A 22,542-nucleotide genomic window follows, 5' to 3' on the forward strand; every position below is an offset into this window, starting at 1 on the left:
TTGATTGATTAATGATAGTGTCTGCTTGGTTTTGAAAAACTATGAATCAATGTTTTGAAATGAACATCTGTTCCATGATTCTGTTCTAGGTTATTAAGTGGCTAAGCATTCACTTAAAGTGAATGTACTTGTGTGAAAAGTTAAATGTGTTTGTGTGCTTTTGTACTAAAATGAATATTTTTCAAAAGAAGTTTTTTCATGGACACAAAAGTCTGGTTTGAAATATGAAAAAAAGAGGGACTATCAAAATTTTCAAACAGATCACAAGTTTTTGACAAAATGCACAAAGTTTTTGGTGATGGCATAAGAGAAATGATAAGATTTTTCAGTTCAATGATTTAGAGAAGCTTAAAATGTTTTAAATGGAAAATAAATCCAACATATATGGGAAATAATTGGAAATTGGTTAACTCAACTAACTCATGGATTTGATAGGCTAAAAAGGCTTTAAGACCAGTCATTGATATGTATGGTAGCTTTCCACAGTGTGTAAAACCTTAAGTAATACAAACCTAATATACATGCTAAGTTTGATGTGGATATACACTTGAAGATTCAAGTTTGTTTCTAGATACATCTTTCCGAATGATAGGCCAAAAGGCAATTATGCAGTTATAAACAAGCCTGTTGGTGTTTGGTCAACCCAAAATGAAACATCTTTTGTGAATAATATGAACAGTTAGTGCTTAAATGATTATATATCAACCAAAAGTTGGTTAAAGTTCAAAAATAGTCCAAAAGTTTATCAAACAAACTTTAAGGGCTTTACCTAGAACTAAAGAGGTGGGCCATCAAAATAAGTCCTAAACACCTTCAATGGAAGGCATGTAAGTCCGTATTGCGTGGCATGTAAGTCCAACGTTCAACCTTGAAGTTTGTATTTATAAAATAATTTCAAAGAAAATTTTGTTCAAATATCAAAACTTTTTGACCATTCATCAGGGGGTTGAAGTCAGTTTGTGTTGACTTGGAAAAAGCTAAATAAGCCTTGAGAAGAGATATAGTACATCTTAAACCCAGAGTGGGGTCCTTTCAATTCCTATGCAAAAGTTGAACATTACTAATATCACAAAAGCAATGAAAATCAAGCTAAGTACTGAAGTTTGGAATGAATTTTGAAGCAATAAAAGAATTAGATGATGCTGATTTTGACTACATGGTGAATAATAAGGGAAGAAAAGCCAAAGAAGTAAAAGAAGAAAAGAAAAAGGAGTTGGAGAACAAGATTGAAATTTTAAAGACTCCACAATATAATCCACAGCACATCCAGATTATGTCAGCAAATGAAATAACTAAGCTTAACATCTCCGTCGCGTCTAAAAGCTAGTTTAAAATAATTAACACGTTTAGACTTTAAGGGCCAACTAATTAGACCATCTTATGAGCTTAAGTGGCGGTCGATGTGTTTAATGAAATCGGTTTCGATGTTTTAATACTAAAAAAATAAGGTCTTCAAATCAAGATTGATGCGAAGTGATTAATTAATCATTTGTTCTAGTGTATGCAGTCGATATTGCCCATATATCACTGATATATCGGTTATCGGTCCTTCGGCGATATGTAAGTCAGAATATCGGTTCAGAATATCTGTACTGATAATATCATCGATATTGACCGATATTGAACTAATATTTGACCGATATATCACCGATATTTCCGATATCAGTGTTTTAAGTCTTGATTATCACCTTTTAGTGTTCAATGTTATTGTGTTAAGTGTTAATCAATTCTTACTTGCTACTATTGTTAGTGTTTTGCAATTTGCAATTGGTTAATTTGTTAATAGTAGGATACTATACTGAATTATTAGTGTTAAATTGCTATATATATGAATTTTACATGATATTAAAATTACCGATATCTCACTTTGATAACCGATATCTCACTGTGATAACCGATATCTCAAATATCGGTCTTTGACCAATATCCGATATATTTCCGCATTAACTGCTTAGAGGGCGATGCCGATATATACCTAATTAAATGGCCCAAATTTTTAAAAAACCACGTGAGCTGCTTCCATATAAGTGCACCATAATTTCAAGATTGCAATTTAATAACCATGTGATATATTACCATATAATTACATGATTTCAACAATTGTGTTTTGTTACCATAAGACATGCTCTTTATTTTTAATTCATTACCACCTCCACAAGTTCTTTCTCGCTATTTCTCTTTTGTGTGAGTATATGTATGTGTGTGTGTGTGTGCGTGTGTGTGTATAGGGTAAGGATCCTAAGAGAAATCTGTGCAAATTGAGAACTTTTATAACCATTTTGGACAACTAAAAAACCTCTAAAAAATATTTAAAAAATTTATAAAACGAAAAAAAGATGAACATTTTTAAAAAGTTAAAAAAAAACAAATATTCTTATATTTCATTCCGGTTTCATAAAAACACACACACACTCACACACAAAATAATAATTAACTCGTATTATACCTGTACACATGTCTATAATTTCATACTTGCAGATTAAAATAATTAGCACGTTTAGGCTTTAAACAATATTCAACTTTCTATTAAAGTCCTTAGGAATGATAAATTCTGATGAAGTCTGATTAATAATTTGAGTTATATGCCTAAATGACTATTTAAAATAGGTTTAAATGTGATTGAATGTGTGGAATTGTATGCTGAACTGACTACTTTGCTTGTTTTCTTGCTAAATGATTTGAAGTATGTGATGAGATTGTGTGCTGATTTTGAAGTTGTGTTGCGTGTGTGACTTTGACTGTTTGATTGATTAATGATAGTGTCTGCTTGGTTTTGAAAAACTATGAGTCAATGTTTTGAAATGAACATATGTTACATGATTCTGTTCTATGTGATTAAGTGGCTAAGCATTCACTTAAAGTGAATGTACTTGTGTGAAAAGTTAAATTTGTTTGTGTGCATTTGTGCTAAAATGAATATTTTTCAAAAGAAGTTTTTTCATGGACACAAAAGTCTGGTTTGAAATATGAAGAAAAGAGGGACTATCAAAATTTTCAAACAGATCACAAGTTTTTGAGAAAAATCACAAAGTTTTTGGTGATGGCATAAGAGAAATGATAATATTATTCAGTTCAAAGGTTTATAGAAGCTTAAAATGTTTTAAATGGAAAATAAATCCAACATATATGGGAAATCATGGAAAATTGGTTAACTCAACTAACTCATGGATTTGATAGGCTAAAAAGGCTTTAAGACCAGTCATTGATATGTATGGTAGCTTTCCACGGTGTGTAAAACCTTAAGTAATACAAACCTAATATACATGCTAAGTTTGATGTGGATATACACTTGAAGATTCAAGTTTGTTTCTAGATACATCTCTCCGAATGATAGGCCAAAAGGTAATTATTCAGTTATAAACAAGCGTGTTGGTGTTTGGTCAACCCAAATTGAAACATCTTTTATGAATAATATGAACAGTTAGTGCTTAAATGATTATATATCAACCAAAAGTTGGTTAAAGTTCAAATCTAGTCCAAAAGTTTATCAAACAAACTTTAAGGGCTTTACCTAGAACTACAGAGGTGGGCTGTAACGCCCATTAAATTTTGTAATTTTCGTTAAAGAAGAATCAAGCCTTGTAGATTTTGTATTGTTAACCGTGACCGAGTTGGCGTCCTTAAGGGACCTCCTAACTATTCCCGAAAGCCTTGTTATCTAACCTTTGGCCCAAGACATCACGTTTTACAAGTTAAAAGGTCCTAAGCATAACATTATTATAACAAAACCCTAACTAGTTTCTTCCTCCCTTAGCTAACCGATCGCAACCTTGCAGCCATCACCACCTCGATTTTCGTGCAGCTCCGGCCATGTCCAGCCATCCCGAGTCTAATCCAAGGTCGGTTCTATTATAATATAACTCTTTTTCACCATTAAACCCTTTGATGAACACGTTAGGGTTGAGTTTTGATTTTATCAATTTCTGACAAATTCGTACTCGTTTATTGCTCGGTCTATAACTCGATGAAAATATATTGTTTGTGATCGATTCTTGTGTCTATTATGTTCTACTTTGAGTCTAGTTTCAAGAAAGGTATAATACGTAATTTTTGGACGAGATTTGAATACTTTTTATGATTTTACAAGATCGAGTGTCAAAGCTGATGCGGGATGACGGATTCTGGTCTGTCTTCCCGACATCATAACCCTTTTTCGACAAGTCTAAATTGGTTGGTTCCACTTCTGGAAGTTAATATTTTAAGTTAAGAACCAAAACCAATTGGAATCGTTTAATTTGGCTGGGTAATGATTTTTATAAAAATAAAACCATTTTGTTGCGCACTGAAATAGCTGCACATACCTTTCTGTGTTGGAGGAATTTTTATGATTTTTGTGTCCACTATAAAAATATAATAAAAATATTTTTATAAACCTAAGAAATTTATTAAAGTCTGGTAAAAATTTAATAATTTATTTCAAAGGTTATCTTATGTAATAAATGCATCTTCGCATGCTAAAATCCGCATGTTTTACTTGTTATTGATCGATAAGTTCATTTTAGGCTTAACTGGTGGATGTTCAATTTTGATCGTTTCGGGGCTGTTTCGGCTAAGGTTTTTCACCACAAACTTTCTAGGTATGTCACTTACAACATACTAAAATTTCATGGTCATTGGAATTGGTTAGGTTGGCCAATTGTTAATAGTTTGAAAACTAGGATTCGGTTGACTAGTTTGTGAGTTGTTGTGGTTAACGCGTTGTTTGAGGGAATTGACAACCAATTCGAATGTTCTAGACTCAACATGATATGTTGGCTGTGAAAAACTGATTTTTTGAGTATTTGGGGTGAATTGGTTGTCGATTACTTGAACGGGTCGGTACGGCGCAAATTCGCGTTTATTGGTAATTTGTGCATCGTGTTTGCGAATTACCGACCCATTCAACTCGTGTAGCGTCGTGTGGACTTGCTGACTGTGATTTTACTAAATTTGGTCCACACGGGGCTGAGTCGGTATCTAAGTGCATAAACAACCCGTTAACGCGCGTTTTCGATAAAGTCAACAACTTTCGGGGGTAAATTGGGAACCCTTTGTCCCCGGGATTAACTAAGGGTGGTTTTGGTAAATACATGGCCTCGGGGGCTGATGTAATTGAATTTGGTAATGTCAAGGCTTTAGGTCAATCAAATCAAGTCGGAATGTCTCGTAGGATAAACGAGTCGGTACGTTTAGTTAGTAATCTTTGTGTGCAATCCGACAGGCTTGTAAACTGTGGATTGGCTTTGAAGTTCTCAAACTCTTTGGTGTTTGTGTGGCTCGTTTCAGGTGAGTTCATGATGCCCCTTTTTAACCTTTTTCCGTTTTGGGCTAGCATACACACCTTATTATGATTTTAACCGATTTTATTCCTTTAAACTATTGGGTTGGTATTGTATGATCTTATTTGTGGTTGTGCCTTTAAGAAGACATGTGTAAATTATATTTTATGCATTAGGATATTTTAGACTCGTTATAGGGTCATATATCCCTTAAGGTTATGCATATTACTTGGGCTCTAAGCCTCGAGGTTGCTATTAGGCTTAGTATTGAATACTTAGATTATCCATTATTTATGGATTGTATGTGGTGATATTGTTGCTTGGATGTTTGAATTAGATGTTTGTATGTGTGTATGTGATGGTAAACTGTGACTGGGTCAAATATATTACTCGGGGAGGACCCGGGGTGAGGAGGCCCGTGTTGCATGTTTATGACCCGGCGGGTCAAATATATTACTTGGGGAAGACCCGAGGTGAGGAGGCCCGCCGTTCTATAAACCATGGTCGGGTCAAATATATTACTTGGGGAAGATCCGGGGTGAGGAGGCCCGTATCACGTGTTTGGTATGTTAAACCGCGACCGAGTCAAATATATTACTTGGGGATGACCTGGGGTGAGGAGGCTCGTGTTGCGTGATTTTGTTTTATTAAACTGTGACCGAGTAAAATATATTACTTGTAGATGGCCCGGGGTGAGGAGGCTCGTGTTGCATGATTTTAACGGTTTTGATAAACCACGACCGAGTCAAATAGATTACTTGGGGATGACCCGGGGTGAGGAGGCTCGTGTTGCATGATTTTGTTTTATTAAACTGTGACCGAGTAAAATATATTACTTGTGGATGGCCCGGGGTGAGGAGGCTCGTGTTGCATGATTTTAACGGTTTTGTTAAACCGCGGCCGGGTCAAATATATTACTCTGGGAAGACCCGGGGTGAGGAGGCCCGTGCTGCGTGAAAAGATGTTTAATGTTTTATTTACTTATGATTTGGTTAAGAAAAGCTATTTATGATTTTATGGACTCATGATTTTCCCCTACATTCCATACTCATGGAATTTAAATTTTTAATGAATGTCGTTTACGAAAACTTGAACTCACTCAGCTCAAGCTGACTTTGTGTGTATGTTAGATTGACTTTCAGGTTAAGAAGTGGATGCTACCGCTTGGACGTGCTGGATGCTACTCGGGAGGTTGAAGGCATTTCTGGTCGAGGATTTCAAATAAAACAGATATTTTATTTATATTTGATTTTTGGACAGTTGTACCCGTATTTGGGATTTCTAAATACTTACACTTTTCCCGCTGTTATTTACTCTGAACTTGTTTTAAATAAAACGAATCGTTTGGTTTTAAATTTTTGTGAATTTGTGGACGTGATTACCAACTGTAGGATTCCCGGGATTCGGGGTCTTACATGGGCCATCAAAATAAGTCCTAAACACCTTGAATGGAAGGCATGTAAGTCTGTATTGCATGGCATGTAAGTCAAACGTTCAACCTTAAAGTTTGTATTTATAAAATAATTTCAAAGAAAATTCTGTTCAAATATCAAAACTTTTTTACCATTCATCAAGGGGTTGAATTCAGTTTGGGGTGACTTGGAAAAAGCTAAATAAGCCTTGAGAAGAGATATGGTACATCTTAAACCCAGAGTGGGGTCCTTTCAATTCCTATGCAAAAGTTGAACATTATTAATATCACAAAAGCAATGAAAATTAAGCTAAGTACTGAAGTTTGGAATGAATTTTGAAGCAATAAAAGAATTAGATGATGTTGATTTTGACTACATGGTGGATAAGAAGGGCAGAGAAGCCAAAGAAGTAAGAGAAGAAAAGAAAACGGAGTTGGAGAACAAGATTGAAATTTTAAAGACTCTGCAATATGATCCACAGTACATCAAGATTATGTTAGTAAATGAAATTACTAAGCTTAACATCTCTGCCGCGTCTAAAAGCTAGTTTAAAATAATTAACACGTTTAGGCTTTAAGGGCCAACTAATTAGACCATCTTATGAGCTTAAGTGGCGGTCGATGTGTTTAATGAAATCGGTTTCGATGTTTTAATACTAAAAAACTAAGGTCTTAAAATCAAGATTGATGCGAAGTGATTAATTAATCATTTGTTCTAGTGTATGCAGTCGATATCACCGATATATCACCGATATATCATTGATATATCGTTTATCGGTCCTTCGGCGATATGTAAGTCAGAATATCGGTTTAGAATATCTAGGCTCGGTTATTGGTGATATCAAGGATTCTATTGATTTACGGGGTATTGTCCAGTTGAAGATTTCTGGAGATTGAAGAAGGCTATTCTTCGTGTTCTTCGGGAAACTCTCAAGGTTCACGGTCTGTATTCAAGGTTTTCAGGGGAATTCTCAAGTTCTCTGGCTGAATTTGTAGTTCTCGGGTTCAATTCGTCGTTCTCGGGCAGATTTCTTCGTTCTCTGTCAATTTTCTGAGTTCTTAGAAGAATTTTGTAGTTTTCGGCCATTACATCAAGTTTTCGGTTAAGAACGTTATGGATCAATCAGATGCTATTATGTCCTCAAATGCCACTCTTCATCAAGATCTTGATTCCATCATGGGGACAACCACTCATGTACCCAGACTATTGAAATATGAAGATTTTGCTGAATGGAAATTTAGATTTGAGAAATACTTGAAGGTGAAAGATGCAAAATTATGAAGGAGCATAGTTAGAGGTCCCCTAGTCATTACCTATCAAAGGGATGGGTCTGAAGAAGTGGAAGAAAAGCCAGTGGCCATGTATTCAGATACTGATTATGATGCAGTCAAGCTGGATGAGATTGCTTTGGCCACTTTGACTATGGCTCTTTCTCCTGAAATTGCCCTGGGTTTTAGAGAATTGACGTCTACCAAAGCCCTCTGGGAGGCCCTTATTGAGATATTTGAGGGAAACAAGGACATGAGGAGAAGTAGGCAAGATCTCCTAAGACAACAATTTAACATGTTCAATCATGTGCTAGGAGAATCCTTGGAGAAACAGCTTCACCGGTTCATCTCGTTAATCATGGAGATTAGGTCTGCAAATATAAATCTCACATCTGCCGAGATCAACAACAAGCTGGTTAACTCACTGCCTCAGAGCTGGGACTGGAATGTGGCTGTCATTAAGAAGACCAAGGATCTGTCCAAATTGACTCTGTCGGAGGTTATGGCAATTATCAAGGCTTGTGACATGGATGACAAGCAACGTGCCATTAATCATGCTAGCACTTACAACACTGGTCTCTCTGGCTAATAATGCACTGGTCTCTCAAGAAAACTTCTCGCTATTCAAGAGTCAGCCAGTTCAACCACAGTAGCCTCAACAGACCTTCTCCATGTTTAGATCTTTACAAAGTCAATCCATTCCTCATTCTACACCAGCTACTCCTGCTTTCTTTACGCAACAAACTACTGCACCGAAATCACAAGCCTCTATGGCCACCTCAAGTCATTCTCACACTCAAATTCCCATTATTTCAACGGAGATTCAAAGAACATAGTTTTTCTTGCTAGAGACTTGGTGCAACCCGTGGTAGTTGCTGAGCTAGATCAGATACAATCCTGTGTAAGACCCCGAATCCTGGGAGTCCTACGGTTGGTACTCATCCATAATACCCATAAAAATACTTAAAACAACCAATTCAGAGTATAATTCAGCGGAAAACCATAATTAATAAAATAAGTTTCCAAAACCCGGGAATTATGACCAAATCCAATTTAAACGTATTTGATTAAACTTTTTAAAAAGAAATGTTAAATATTGAAATCTTCCATCCATGTATGCCCTTCACCGTCCAAGTAGCTTCGTGCACGTCCAAGCGGTAAGGCATCCTCCTCCTAACCTGAAACTCACACTAACATGCACACAAAGTCAGCTTGAGCTGAGTGAGTTCAAGTTTTAAGTAAATAATATCAGTAGTAACAATTATGATAGTCATACCAAAAGTATAAAAATAAACTAAGGTAAGTTCTGTACTCTGTTCTCAATCGTGCATTGATAAGGTAGGCCTGTACAAAATACATAATAGCAATCTAATGAGAGAAATTGAAAATACTAAATATGAAAACTCAACACTAAAGAAACTAGATAAAGCATTAAGTGATAAACTAGAGGCACAAAAACAAGATTTCTCTAAACTTCAATCAGATTTTAGCATAAAGTGTTGTCACCATCAAGATGCTAAAAATAAAATAGCTAAACTAACTGCCGAGATAGAAGCATCTAAACTGGAGTAGTAAAATTGACAAATAAATTTGATAATACTGAATTCAATTTTAGAAAATTTGATGTCTCTAGTGCTGTTGTTGAGTCAATGATAGAGAAACAGTTAAAACGGAAAGAACATAAAGGTGTAGGTCTAGGCTATAACATGGTACCACTCCCGTATAATAATAACTACACAAGTCTTCCTCTTACCAAGGAAGAGGAAGAAAAGGAGAAAAGTATGCAGTATGGTAAGCCAACTGCAACTGGTAAGGTTGATACAGATTCGACAACTGAATCAACCTCAGGGATGGACGATTCTAATGTGTCTAGTTCGTGTGTAGATGAAGTCATAATTGAGGACCGGACTAAGGAAGATGATGAATCACCCGTTGACTCGTCTGTTTCTTTAAATTTGCATGTTTTGTCTGTTTTGAATAACAATGCTACTAATGTGTGTGTGGGCTCTGTTTTCAAGAGCAAAGACAATCGTTTGGTTTCTTTTTCTAGAACTTCAGAAGGCAGTGATCTGTCCTTAAATAAAAGTGGTGAACTTAAAAACAAAAATAAATATTTGTCACCTAAGTTTGTGAAGGAAAAAGGATCTTGTGAAGTTCCTAATGATAAATCCAGAAATGGAAAAACAAGCTCACACAACAGAGCAAGACCGGGAATCGGCCACAATGATTTTTATGTTAAAAAACAAACTTATTTCAACTGTAGCATTCCCGGTCACATTGCAAGAAATTGTTCTCGTCTCCCGTACATTCCTTATTATAGACGCAATCAGAGAACCATGTCTCATAATGCCTACAAATGTTGTCATTCAAATAATTCAAGGCATTATGAGACAAGGCACTCTGAAGGCAATGGGAGAAGAGTCAAGGCTGATAGGTCAAGTTTTCATCAGACCAAGCCTAGTGCAACCCAAGGGCGGAAAGAAAACATGGTCTCGGTTCCTAGAATAAAGGGGGTGTAAGAGCCGAGAAAATTAAATAGGGTAAAGTCAAACGTGTCTTCTATCCGCAGACCAAAGACCAAGTCAACCTCCTGTATAAATCAAAAAGTTTTAAAGCCAAAATACATGTGGTTGCCAAAGTCCCCGGTAACAAAGTCCATATCATCGCATAATTCCTTGTTTAATAACAATGATGATATGACATGGCAGCCCGTAACACGTCTAACTAAGTCAGGCTTACCTAGAACTACTATGGACTGGGTACCCAAAACTAACATATCTCGCACATTGTGTAGGAACAGCTATGGAAGAATATTATCAGACCATGGTTTGTTGATAGTGGCTGTTTCAGGCACATGACGGGAGACATATCTCAGCTGAGTGACATTCAAATTGTAAGGCCCCGAACCCCGGGAGCCCCACAGTTGGTATTCACACAAAATACTTATTAAAATAATTAAAACTTGAAAGCGGTTTCTTTCATTAAAACAAATATCTCAGAGTGTATATTCAGCGGAAAACATAAATAGTGAAGTAAGTTCCCTAAAACCCAGGAATTTTGCCCAAAACCAATTTTAAATATAATTCATAAAACCATTTAAAATAAAATTGTTCAAATTACATTCTTCCATCCACGTATTCCCTTCAACGTCCAAGTAGCTTCGTGCACGTCCAAGCGATAAGGCATCCTCTTCCTAACCTGAAACTCACACTAACATGCACACAAAGTCAGCTTGAGCTGAGTGAGTTCAAGTTTTAAGTAAATAATATCAGTAGTAACAATTATGATAGTCATACCAAAAGTTTAAAAATAAAAGAGTGCGTCCATTAAATCATCATTACCGAAACTAAACATTCTCATACATACATATACAAAATGTATATATAAACATCCTTTCAAGTACATCCCTATATATATAACAATATATATATAGCATCCACGTATAACATCAGGGTCGAGCAAACGTACAACCCAAACACGTAACATCAACGCATGCAAACACAAAGTAGGCATACGCAACATCAGTAGTCGAAACGACTACAACATCGCCAAATATAGGCCAAGCAATAATGTGTATATATATATATATATATTTAACATCCCAAGGCCTACCATATACTAGCAAGCCTATATAAAATCGTTTAAAACATTTCATCAAGTAAAAAAACACTTAGGTGTGCATGCTAGCCCAAAATTTAAAAAGAGTTAAAAGGGGGCATCATGAACTCACCTGAAATCAATCGAACACCTGCAACGAGCTAGGAAATCCCTAAGTGCACAATCACAAGCAACGGCCTGTAAATTATACACAACGCGTTACTAAACTAGACCGTAAGAACACTCTTGCCTAATGGGTCGTTCAAGCCCAACACTTTAGCCCAAGGCCCAACAACTTGGCCCAACACTTGGCCCAAGGCCCAACAACTTGGCCCAAGGGTAATCAAATCGAGTCGAATACGCGCGTAATAAACCTTAAAACCATTTGTTAAACGAATCAGCCCCAAATGGACCAAATTCCATTTTAATCTTTTCATTCATCATGATTATGTCACCCGAGTTGATAGGGTTGACGGTTCCTTTTTACAACTCTCAATTTAACATTTAAACGAAAATTCGCGCACCGCCGACTCGATTGACGAAGCACCAACCAAAACAGCCCCGAGCATCAAAAAATTAATTTTTCCACGGCCCTTAAACCCCCCTAGGGTTGTACAAACTGATTCGGTGGTCATACGATCAATTAACGCATCAAACTCAACAATTGTCAATCCTACACCCGATAAACCCTAGTTTTCGCACTAAAATTGATTGACCAACCTAAACACCTCCAATGGCTACGAAATTTTAATATGATATACCTGGGAATCTTTCTATACCGGAAACTCTAATTTTTATCCACGGGAAGTGGGTCAATTACACCTTGGCCGAAAATCTATCCAACAAAAAAGTTTCGGCAAAATTGAGCATCAAAACGATTAGGGGTGAACAAAAAGAGTGCTGGGGATTGTAGTACATACCTTGAACTACTTCTAGGAGCTTGAAATCGATCAAAAAGTCAAAGCAATGAAGGGGGGGCTGGTCTTCTTGGCCGATCGCAGCTGCAGCTGCTACTAGGGTTTAGTTTTTTTTTTATTAGGTTATATTATAAAACATCTTCATTCTAGCCCCCGGAATTTAATAATAATGCAACTTGGAAGAAATGTTAAGTGATTAGACGTACCAGGAGGACGTAAAGGCTTCTGAGAAACGTCGGATAAATCCCGGGAATTATAAATACTCTACAATCTTTAATTCTTGAAACCGAAATTAACGGGCGTTACAAGTCCACCCCCCTTACAATGGGATTCGTCCCCGAATCCCGATGCGACAGGAACAACTGCGGATAATGCTTCATCATCTCGTCTTCAGACTCCCAAGTGGCCTCTGAACCCCTACGGTGTTTCCGCTGCATCTTCACCTGTATAACCACTTTATTCCTCAAACGCCTCTCCTGACGATCAAGAATAGCAAACGGTTGCTCAACGTAGTTCAGCTTACTATCGAGTTCAATATCATCGAGAGGCACATAGGCCTCTTCATCCGCTAGGCATTTCCTCAGATAGGACACGTGAAAAGTAGGATGAATCCCCGCGAGCTCCTCAGGAAATTCCAGCCTATATGCTACATCACCGACTCGGGCCAATATACGAAACGGGCCAATAAACCTCGGACTGAGCTTCCCCCTCTTACGAAAACGAATAATGCCCTTCCAGGGAGAAACTTTTAACATAACCCGACCCCCGCCTCAAACACAATTGGCCTTCGCCTTTTATCTGCATAAGACTTCTGACGATCCTTGGCGGCCTTCATAAATGCTTTAATCTTGTCGAGTTTCTCAGTCGTAGCCTCGACCACCTCCAAACTACCCAACTGCTTCTGACTAATGGAACCCCAACAGACTGGAGTCCTACACCTCCTACCATACAACATCTCAAACGGTGGCATCCCAATCGTGGCATGATGACTGTTATTATACGAGAACTCTACCAGCGGTATGTGACGGTCCCAACTACCACCAAAGTCGATAACACAAGCCCGCAACATATCCTCGAGAGTCTGAATGGTCCTCTCGGACTGACCATCCGTCTGCGGGTGATAAGCAGTACTGATGAGGAGTTTGGTGCCCATCTCCTCGTGAAACCTTTTCCAAAACCTGGAGGTGAAACGCGTATCCCTATCCGAAACAATAGATACCGGAACCCCGTGCCTAGAGACGATCTCACGAATAAACACATCGGCCATCTGCTCAAAATTAAAAGTCTCTCGAATCGGCAAGAAGTGAGCGCTCTTGGTCAGTCTATCCATGATTACCCAAATGGTGTCATAATCACCCCTAGGAGTACGAAGCAGTTTAGTCACGAAATCCATGGTAAGATGCTCCCATTTCCACTCAGGTACTTCCAACGGCTGAAGTTTCCCAAACGGCTTCTGATGTTCGGCCTTAACTTGCAGGCATGTCAAACACTTACTTACATACTGAGCCACCTCAAACTTCATCGCAGGCCACCAATAATTCTTTTTCAGGTATTGGTACATCTTGGTCACGCCCGGATGAATGGAATAGCGCGACTTATGCGCCTCATCTAAAATCTTACCTCTGAAATCTCCATACCTCGGTACCCATAAACGCCCATCTTTATACTTCACCCCATCACCGACGTCTTCCAACAACTTTTCCTGACCCCAAATACGCTCTGACATAATCCATTCCACCTGCAAAGCTTCATCCTGAACGCTGGCTATTTGTTTCAAAATGTCGGGTTTGAGAATAAGCTGGTAGGATTTCACACGAATAGGTTTTGGTCTCTCCTTCCGGCTTAACGCGTCAGCCACCACGTTAGCCTTACCCGGATGGTACATGATCTCCAGATCGTAGTCCTTAATCAACTCCAACCATCGACGTTGTCGCATATTTAGTTCCTTTTGCTCGAAGAAATACTTTAAGCTCTTATGATAGGTATAAATAACGCAAGGAACACCGTACAAATAATGCCTCCACAACTTAAGCGCAAACACAACCGCCGCCATCTCTAAATCGTGTGTAGGATAATTCGCCTCATGAGGCTTCAACTGCCGTGAGGCATAAGCGATGACTCGGCCTCGCTTCATCAAAACACAACCAAGCCCCTAATAAGAGGCGTCAGAATAAACCACCAGATCGTCGGTGCCATCGGGTAGAGCTAAAATCGGGGCATGCGTCAATCTGTTCTTCAACTCGAGAAAAGCCTCCTCCTGTTCCGTACCCCAAACGAACTTAACACTCTTCTTAGTCAACCTGGTCAATGAAGAAGCAATTTTCGAAAAATCGGGAATAAAGCGGCGGTAATACCCCGCCAAACCCAGAAAACTACGGATTTCAGATAGAGACTTAGGAGACTCCCATTCATTCATGGCTTCCACCTTTGCAGGGTCAACCAGAATACCACTCGGGTTAATAACATGACCCAAGAATTGAACCTCACGCAACCAGAAGGAACACTTAGAAAATTTCACATACAGTTTGTTGTTCCGCAGAGCCTCCAACACTTCCCTAAGATGACCGGCGTGATCGGATTCACTTTTAGAGTACACAAGAATGTCGTCGATGAACACAATAACCGAACGATCAAGCATTGGCCTACACACCCGGTTCATAAGATCCATGAACGCAGCCGGTGCGTTGGTCAAACCGAAAGACATCACGAGAAATTCATAATGCCCATAATGAGTGCGAAAGGCAGTCTTAGGAATATATTCCTCCCGAATCTTCAACTGATGATACCCAGACCAAAGGTCGATCTTCGAGAACCAACTAGCTCCTTGGAGCTGATCAAATAAATCGTCGATCCTTGGAAGAGGGTACCGATTTTTAACAGTGAGCTAGTTTAATTCACGGTAGTCAATGCACATCCGCAAGCTACCGTCCTTCTTTTTAACGAACAGGACCGGGGCACCCCAAGGTGAGATGCTCAGTCAAATAAAGCCCTTATCAAGCAAGTCTTCCAACTGAGCCATAAGTTCTTTCATTTCATTCGGTGCTAGACGATAAGGAGCCCACGCAACGGGTTTTATGCCCGGCACAAGGTCTATCTGGAATTCGACCTCGCGGTCCGGCGGGACATCTGACAAATCATCTGGAAATACATCCAGAAAATCCCGAACAATAGGAACATCACCGATGGTAGCCACCTCGGTTTTCATATTTATAGCATACGCCAGATACGCCCCGCAACCCCGCTGCATCAATCTCCCTGCTTTAAGCATAGAAATGATATGTGGCGTCGCACCACTCCGATCACCGAAGACAGTGATTTGGGTCCCATCCGTGGCCCACAGACGAACAAGTTTCTGACCACAAATGATTTGAGTATCAACACTTGCGAGCCAATCCATCCCGAGCACCACATCGAAACAGCCAGGCGGCATCAAATACAACCGCACCGGAAATTTATACCCAGACAAATCGATGGAACAACCCTGAATAGCCCTAGACACGGACACGGATTTTCCTACGGCGACCTCAACCTCAAACACATCGACTACGCGCTCGGGTGATTTATTCAACGACGAATAGAAAGCGGTAGACACAAAACTTCTAATGGCGCCTGAATCAAATAAAACTGACGCTTGTAATTCATCAAGTAGAAAGGTACCTAGGACAATATTATACTACTGCTTAGCTACACGATCAACACATACGATTTCAAAGGAATAAGAAACTATACGGTGGGATGAAAGCTAAATAAGGAAAAGTACCTGAAACGACATCCGCATCCTCCTTTGCTTCCTTCTTGGAGATGTTGAAGGCCCTCGCTCTGGCCTTCGGCTTCTCATCCATCTTCCCCCTCGAGGAAGTCCCCTGCCCGGACACCCCCCCCCCCCCCCGCCTTACTGGAAGGACAGTTTGATGCCAAGTGACCCGAACCCTTACAGCGGAAACAGGTCAATGTCGGACACTCGAAATGGGGGTGTCCTACCTTACCACAACGAAAACAAGTGCCAAACCCACTCCTACATTCCCCCTTGTGCGGCTTCCCGCACCTCTTGCAATTACCGAACGTCGCATCCTTTTTAAACTCAGAAGTCTCAGTCTTTACCCTTTTTTCAGACGAATTAAAATTGCTTCCCCCAGGCCGCTTACCGTACGAATTTGAGTTCCATGCCTTCCTATTCTCGGTCGGCGGTAACTTCTCCCTCTGATCATACAGCGTACCTGCTAGAGTGACCACCGAGTGAAAAGAGTTCATGTCGGTAGTCAACACACCCCTACGAACATCCACCGGAAGCCCCTCCACGTACTTCTTAATCCTCTTGGCTTCGGGAGTAAGCAAATCGGGACATAAACGAGCCATCTTGTTAAACTTGGTGGTATACTCCTGATGCGACATAGTACCGGCCTCTAAGGTCGAGAATTCCTGTTCTATCTTATCCAATTCATGCGGAGAACAAAACTGATCGAGAACCAATTTCTTCAACTCATCCCACGTCATCCTCCTAATCGAACGATCACCCATAGCTTGTGCTAAGTTATCCCACCAACATAGTGCCTCGGAACGAAACGAGGCAGTAGCATAAGTCACCATGTCATCCCCCTTGCACTTACTAACCCTCAGAACGGCCTCCATCTCTCTCACCCATTGATGTGCTGCCAATGCATCTTTAGTACCATCGAAAGAAGGGGTCACACTTCTTAAAGTCACCATACGAGCAACCCCGAGTAGATACACTAATAGTCCGCACCTCATCTTCATCCCCACTCGGCACATACACTTCCTCTTCCTCTTCTACCCGCACCTCCTTACTCTTCCTTCCCTTATCCGAACCTTTACCAACCAGCGACTCCTCCATGGCCCTAACGGCCTCAGCAACGATCTCAGGTATGGCGCTATGGAGCACCTAGTATACCTCATCCGCGATAGCCGCGCGCATAGTAGGATCTAAGGCGGGGTTATCCCCCTCCTCATGAATCGAGGTTTCCTGTTGGGGAGTAGGAATCTCACTCTCGGCTTCGGCACATGGTTTACGGCCACGGCCGCGAACACTAGGACCACCTCTCTTAGCTGCTCGAGTATTAACCATGACTTATCCCTACAAAGACAGAATTTTAACACGATTAAGTACATGTGGCATTTAGAACATGTAAGGTAAGGGTAAACTGCTAATGACGTTGATCAACTGTAATTAGTCGTTTACTTTACCCGCCCATCCTAAGCACCCCCTGCCCCCAACCTCGTTAGCCTTCTCTCTAACACTTAGACAGTTAATCACATACTGGAAACTTTTAAATTTAAAGGAATGACTAATAATTTAAAGTTACCTCTTGGCGTGCAGCTACTCGCGGTGGGCATACTGGTCTCTTTTCTTACAGTTCGAGTCCAAGCATTCGGGGATGCTCGGATCCCTCGATCCATGGCTATGATACCAACTTGTAAGGCCCCGAACCCTGGGAGCCCCACAGTTGGTATTCACACAAAATACTTATTAAAATAATTAAAACTTGAAAGCGGTTTCTTTCATTAAAACAAACATCTCAGAGTGTATATACAGCGGAAAACATAAATAGTGAAGTAAGTTCCCTAAAACCCAGGAATTTTGCCCAAAACCAATTTTAAATATAATTCATAAAACCATTTAAAATAAAATTGTTCAAATTACATTCTTCCATCCACGTATGCCCTTCAACGTCCAAGTAGCTTCGTGCACGTCCAAGCGATAAGGCATCATCTTCCTAACCTGAAACTCACACTAACATGCACACAAAGTCAGCTTGAGCTGAGTGAGTTCAAGTTTTAAGTAAATAATATCAGTAGTAACAATTATGATAGTCATACCAAAAGTTTAAAAATAAAAGAGTGCATCCATTAAATCATCATTACCGAAACTAAACATTCTCATACATACATATACAAAATGTATATATAAACATCCTTTCAAGTACATCCCTATATATATAACAATATATATATATAACATCCACGTATAACATCAGGGTTGAGCAAACGTACAACCCAAACACGTAACATCAACGCATGCAAACACAAAGTAGGCATACGCAACATCAGTAGTCGAAACGACTACAACATCGCCAAATTTAGGCCAAGCAATAATGTGTATATATATATATATATATTTAACATCCCAAGGCCTACCATATACTAGCAAGCCTATATAAAATCATTTAAAACATTTCATCAAGTAAGAAAACACTTAGGTGTGCATGCTAGCCCAAAATTTAAAAAGAGTTAAAAAGGGGGAATAATAAACTCACCTGAAATCAATCGAACACCTGCAACGAGCTAGGAAATCCCTAAGTGCACAATCACAAGCAACGGCCTGTAAATTATACAAAACGCGTTACTAAACTAGACCGTAAGAACACTCTTGCCTAATGGGCTGTTCAAGCCCAACACTTTAGCCCAAGGCCCAACACTTGGCCCAAGGCCCAACAACTTGGCCCAAGGGTAATCGAATCGAGTCGAATACGCGCGTAATAAACCTTAAAACCATTTGTTAAATGAATCAGCCCCAAATGGACCAAATTCCATTTTAATCTTTTCATTCATCATGATTATGTCACCCGAGTTGATAGGGTTGACGGTTCCTTTTTACAACTCTCAATTTAACATTTAAACGAAAATTCGCTCACCGCCGACTCGATTGACGAAGCACCAACCAAAACAGCCCCGAGCATCAAAAAATTAATTTTTCCACGGCCCTTAAACCCCCCCTAGGGCTGTACAAACTGATTCGGTTGGTCATACGATCAATTAACGCATCAAACTCAACACTTGTCAATCCTACACCCGGTAAACCCTAGTTTTCGAACTAAAATTGATTGGCCGACCTGAACACCTCCAATGGCTATGAAATTTTAATATGACGCAAATGCCATACCTGGGAATCTTTCTACACCGGAAACTCTAATTTTTATCCACGGGAAGTGGGTCAATTACACCTTGGCCAAAAATCTGTCCAACGAAAAGTTTCGGCAAAATTGAGCATCAAAACGATTAGGGGTGAACAAAAAGAGTGTTGGGGATTGTAGTACATACCGTGAACTACTTCTAGGAGCTTGGAATCGATCAAAAAGTCGAAGCAATGAAGGGGGGGCTGGTCTTCTTGGCCGATCGCAGCTGCAGCTGCTACTAGGGTTTAGTTTTTGTTTATTAGGTTATATTATAAAAAATTTTCATTCTAGCCCCCGGAATTTAATAATAATGCAACTTGGAAGAAATGTTAGGTGATTAGACGTACCGGGAGGACGTAAAGGCTTCTGAGAAACGTCGGATAAATCCCGAGAATTATACATACTCTACAATCTTTAATTCTTGAAACCGGAATTAACGGGCGTTACACAAATCTTTAACGGCGGATATGTTTCTTTCTGCGGGAGGAGAGAAAGGAAATATTACTCAAAAGGGTACCGTGAGTAATGAGGTTCTGAAGTTCAAAAACGTCAACTATGTTCCAGAGTTAAAACACAGTCTGCTCAGTGTATCGCAGATTTGTAATAAGGGATTTTCCACTCATTTCACCAAAAGGAATGCTTAATTCTAAAGCCTGGTATTGTCATAACAGAGGAATGATAATGCCTACTTGATTGATATGAACAAGAACATTCCTGACGAAATTACATGCCTGTTCTCTAAAGTGTCGGAACATAATGCCATGTTGTGGCATCGTCGTCTCGGCCATGCAAATGTGAAAAACCTGAACCGTCTTGCGAAGAACAACATTGTGCGAGGGTTACCTGTTAAAGACTTTGTGACTAAAAAGAAGTGTGTGGCTTCTGCGTTAGGCAAGCATCATCGGAAATCACACAAGCCAAAACCGATAAACACCTTTTCCAGTGTCTTTCGGTTGCTTCACATGGATCTATTCGGTCCCGTTCATGTCTTGAGTCTATCCCGTAGTAATCACTGTCTGGTCATCACCGATGACTACTCCCACTTCAATTGGGTATTCTTCTTATCAAATAAGGGTGAGGCGGCTGACTTGATCAAAAAGTTCGTAATGCTTATGGAAAATAAATTGAACTTGAAGCTCAAGGGAATTCGTTGTGACAATGGCACGGAATTCAAGAACTCCACACTGAACTATTTTTGTGCCGAAAAGGGAATTCTTCGTCAGTACAGTTCCGCTCGTACTCCTCAGCAAAATGGTGTCGTTGAAAGACGAAATCGCACTTTGATCGAGGCAGCTAGAACAATGTTATGTGATTCAAAGTTACTAATCTTCTTCTGGGCTGAAGCGATCAACACCGCCTGTTAGGGGCAAAATCGGGTGTTGATCAACAAATCTCAAATGAAAACTCCCTATGAAATAGTTTATGGTCACAAGGCCACCGTCGCACACTTTCGAGCTTTTGGGTGTCCGTGTACTTTGTTGAATCTTGAATCAACTCCCAAGTTTGAAGCCAAAGCTGATGATTGTTACTTTGTTGGGTATGGCGGTCGGACCGCCTATAGAGTCTATAACAAGGCATCAAAACAAATTGTCGAGTCGTATGATGTGCGTTAGTTAGAAGAAAATGAAACAGATGCCCGCGTCGGGCCTGACTGGTTATTTGACTACGACAAGCTCTTCAGGCCATTCAATTTGTTTTCGGTGACTGATTTAAATGACTCAAGAGAAGGAAATACTACTGTGGTCGATCATGAAGAGGATTCTTCCTCCAATGTTCAAGAGTTTCCTATGTTGAGTGTGGAACCGTCTGAACCCTCAGAAACCACTCAGCCGTCATCAGAAAATTTGGAAGAAAACGTGATTGATACAGTGTCGCCACAAGAACCTTCTACTGAAGAGATTTTACCGGTTGAGGGGGAGAGTGCCATTCGACAGATTTTTGGTAGCACTCTATTCCCCGATGTCATTCCAAACGAGTACATCACCAGTACTTCGTACTCACATAGCACCGCTGCATCAGGATGGAGAAACCCTCTCACTGAGGTTCTCTAAGACCCAACTAATTTGCCAGCAAATTACTCTGTTCCTGATCATTATGTTCCTTCAAGAATTCAACGAGATCACCCAATTGACAGTATCATTGGTCCCCTTGAAGCTGGCGTCTCAACCAGAAGTCAGACTGGAACGATCAACAATTGTCAATATTCTTGCTTCATTTCTCAAATTGAGCCCAAATCGATTGACATGGCTCTGCAAGAACCAAGCTGGGTTGAATCCATGCACGAGGAACTCAATCAGTTTGAAAAACTGAAGGTGTGGAAGTTGGTCGAGCTACCTGAAGGGAAGAAGTCACTCGACACCAGATGGGTCTATCGAAACAAACAGAATGACACTGGGTTATTGTTAGAAACAAGGCAAGGCTTGTGGTTCGTGGGTTTAAGCAAGTTAAGGGTCTGGATTATACTGAAGTGTATGCTCCGGTGGCTCGTCTTGAGTCCATTCGAATCTTCTTGGCATATGCGTCGTACATGGGCTTCACAGTCTATCAGATGGATGTAGACAGCATTTTTATGCGGGGAGGTCAAGGAAGAAATCTATGTGGATCAGCCACCGGGTTTTGTGGATCCAATACGTCCGTCACATGTCTACAAGCTGGACAAGGCTCTATATGGTCTTCATCAGGCTCCTCGAGCCTGGTATGCGATGTTGACAGCACATCTTCTGGAGCACGGGTATAAACGTGGAACCATCGATCAGACACTGTTCATAAAGATCATTGGAAAGGATCTGATCCTGGTTCAGATTTATGTGGACGACATCATCTTCGGTTCTACAAGCACAGCTCTCTGTTCTGAGTTTGAGGAGGTGATGAAGAAAAGGTTTGAGATTAGCTCACTTGGGGGGATGACAATGTTTCTGGGTTTGCAGGTTCGTCAAATCTCAACAGGCATTCTGCTACATCAAGGGAAATACGTCGAGGATATGTTGGAAAAGTTTGAGTTTCAGGACTCCAAAAGTGCGGCGACTCCTATGGCCGAAAGACCTTTTCTTTCTTCAGATCCTGATGGGAAACCCATAGATCAAACATACTATCGATCGATGATCGGGTCCCTAATATATCTTACTGTCAGTCGCCCTGACATTATTTTTGCAATGTGTTAGTGTGCTCTTTTCCAAGCT

The 22,542-nt window shown here is 40.0% G+C and overlaps 1 protein-coding gene across 1 annotated transcript; it reads left to right on the forward strand.

Annotated features, from left to right (window-relative positions):
• Positions 1–8,029: 8,029 nt before the first annotated feature.
• On the forward strand, positions 8,030–8,527 carry LOC143624647 (uncharacterized). The gene has a single exon (XM_077095225.1). It carries the CDS (start codon positions 8,030–8,032, stop codon positions 8,525–8,527), a length of 498 nt encoding a protein of 165 aa, XP_076951340.1.
• Positions 8,528–22,542: the final 14,015 nt, after the last annotated feature.

The sequence above is a fragment of the Bidens hawaiensis genome, unplaced genomic scaffold, assembly GCF_021521415.1.
Source record: "Bidens hawaiensis isolate Kalapana, Puna unplaced genomic scaffold, B.hawaiensis_p1.1 tig00003902_1, whole genome shotgun sequence".
Classification (NCBI taxonomy): Eukaryota; Viridiplantae; Streptophyta; class Magnoliopsida; order Asterales; family Asteraceae; genus Bidens; species Bidens hawaiensis.

Excerpts from the sequence above, each read along its gene's own strand:
- LOC143624647 (XM_077095225.1), top strand. The coding sequence starts at position 8,030 with ATGTATTCAGATACTGATTATGATGCAGTCAAGCTGGATGAGATTGCT.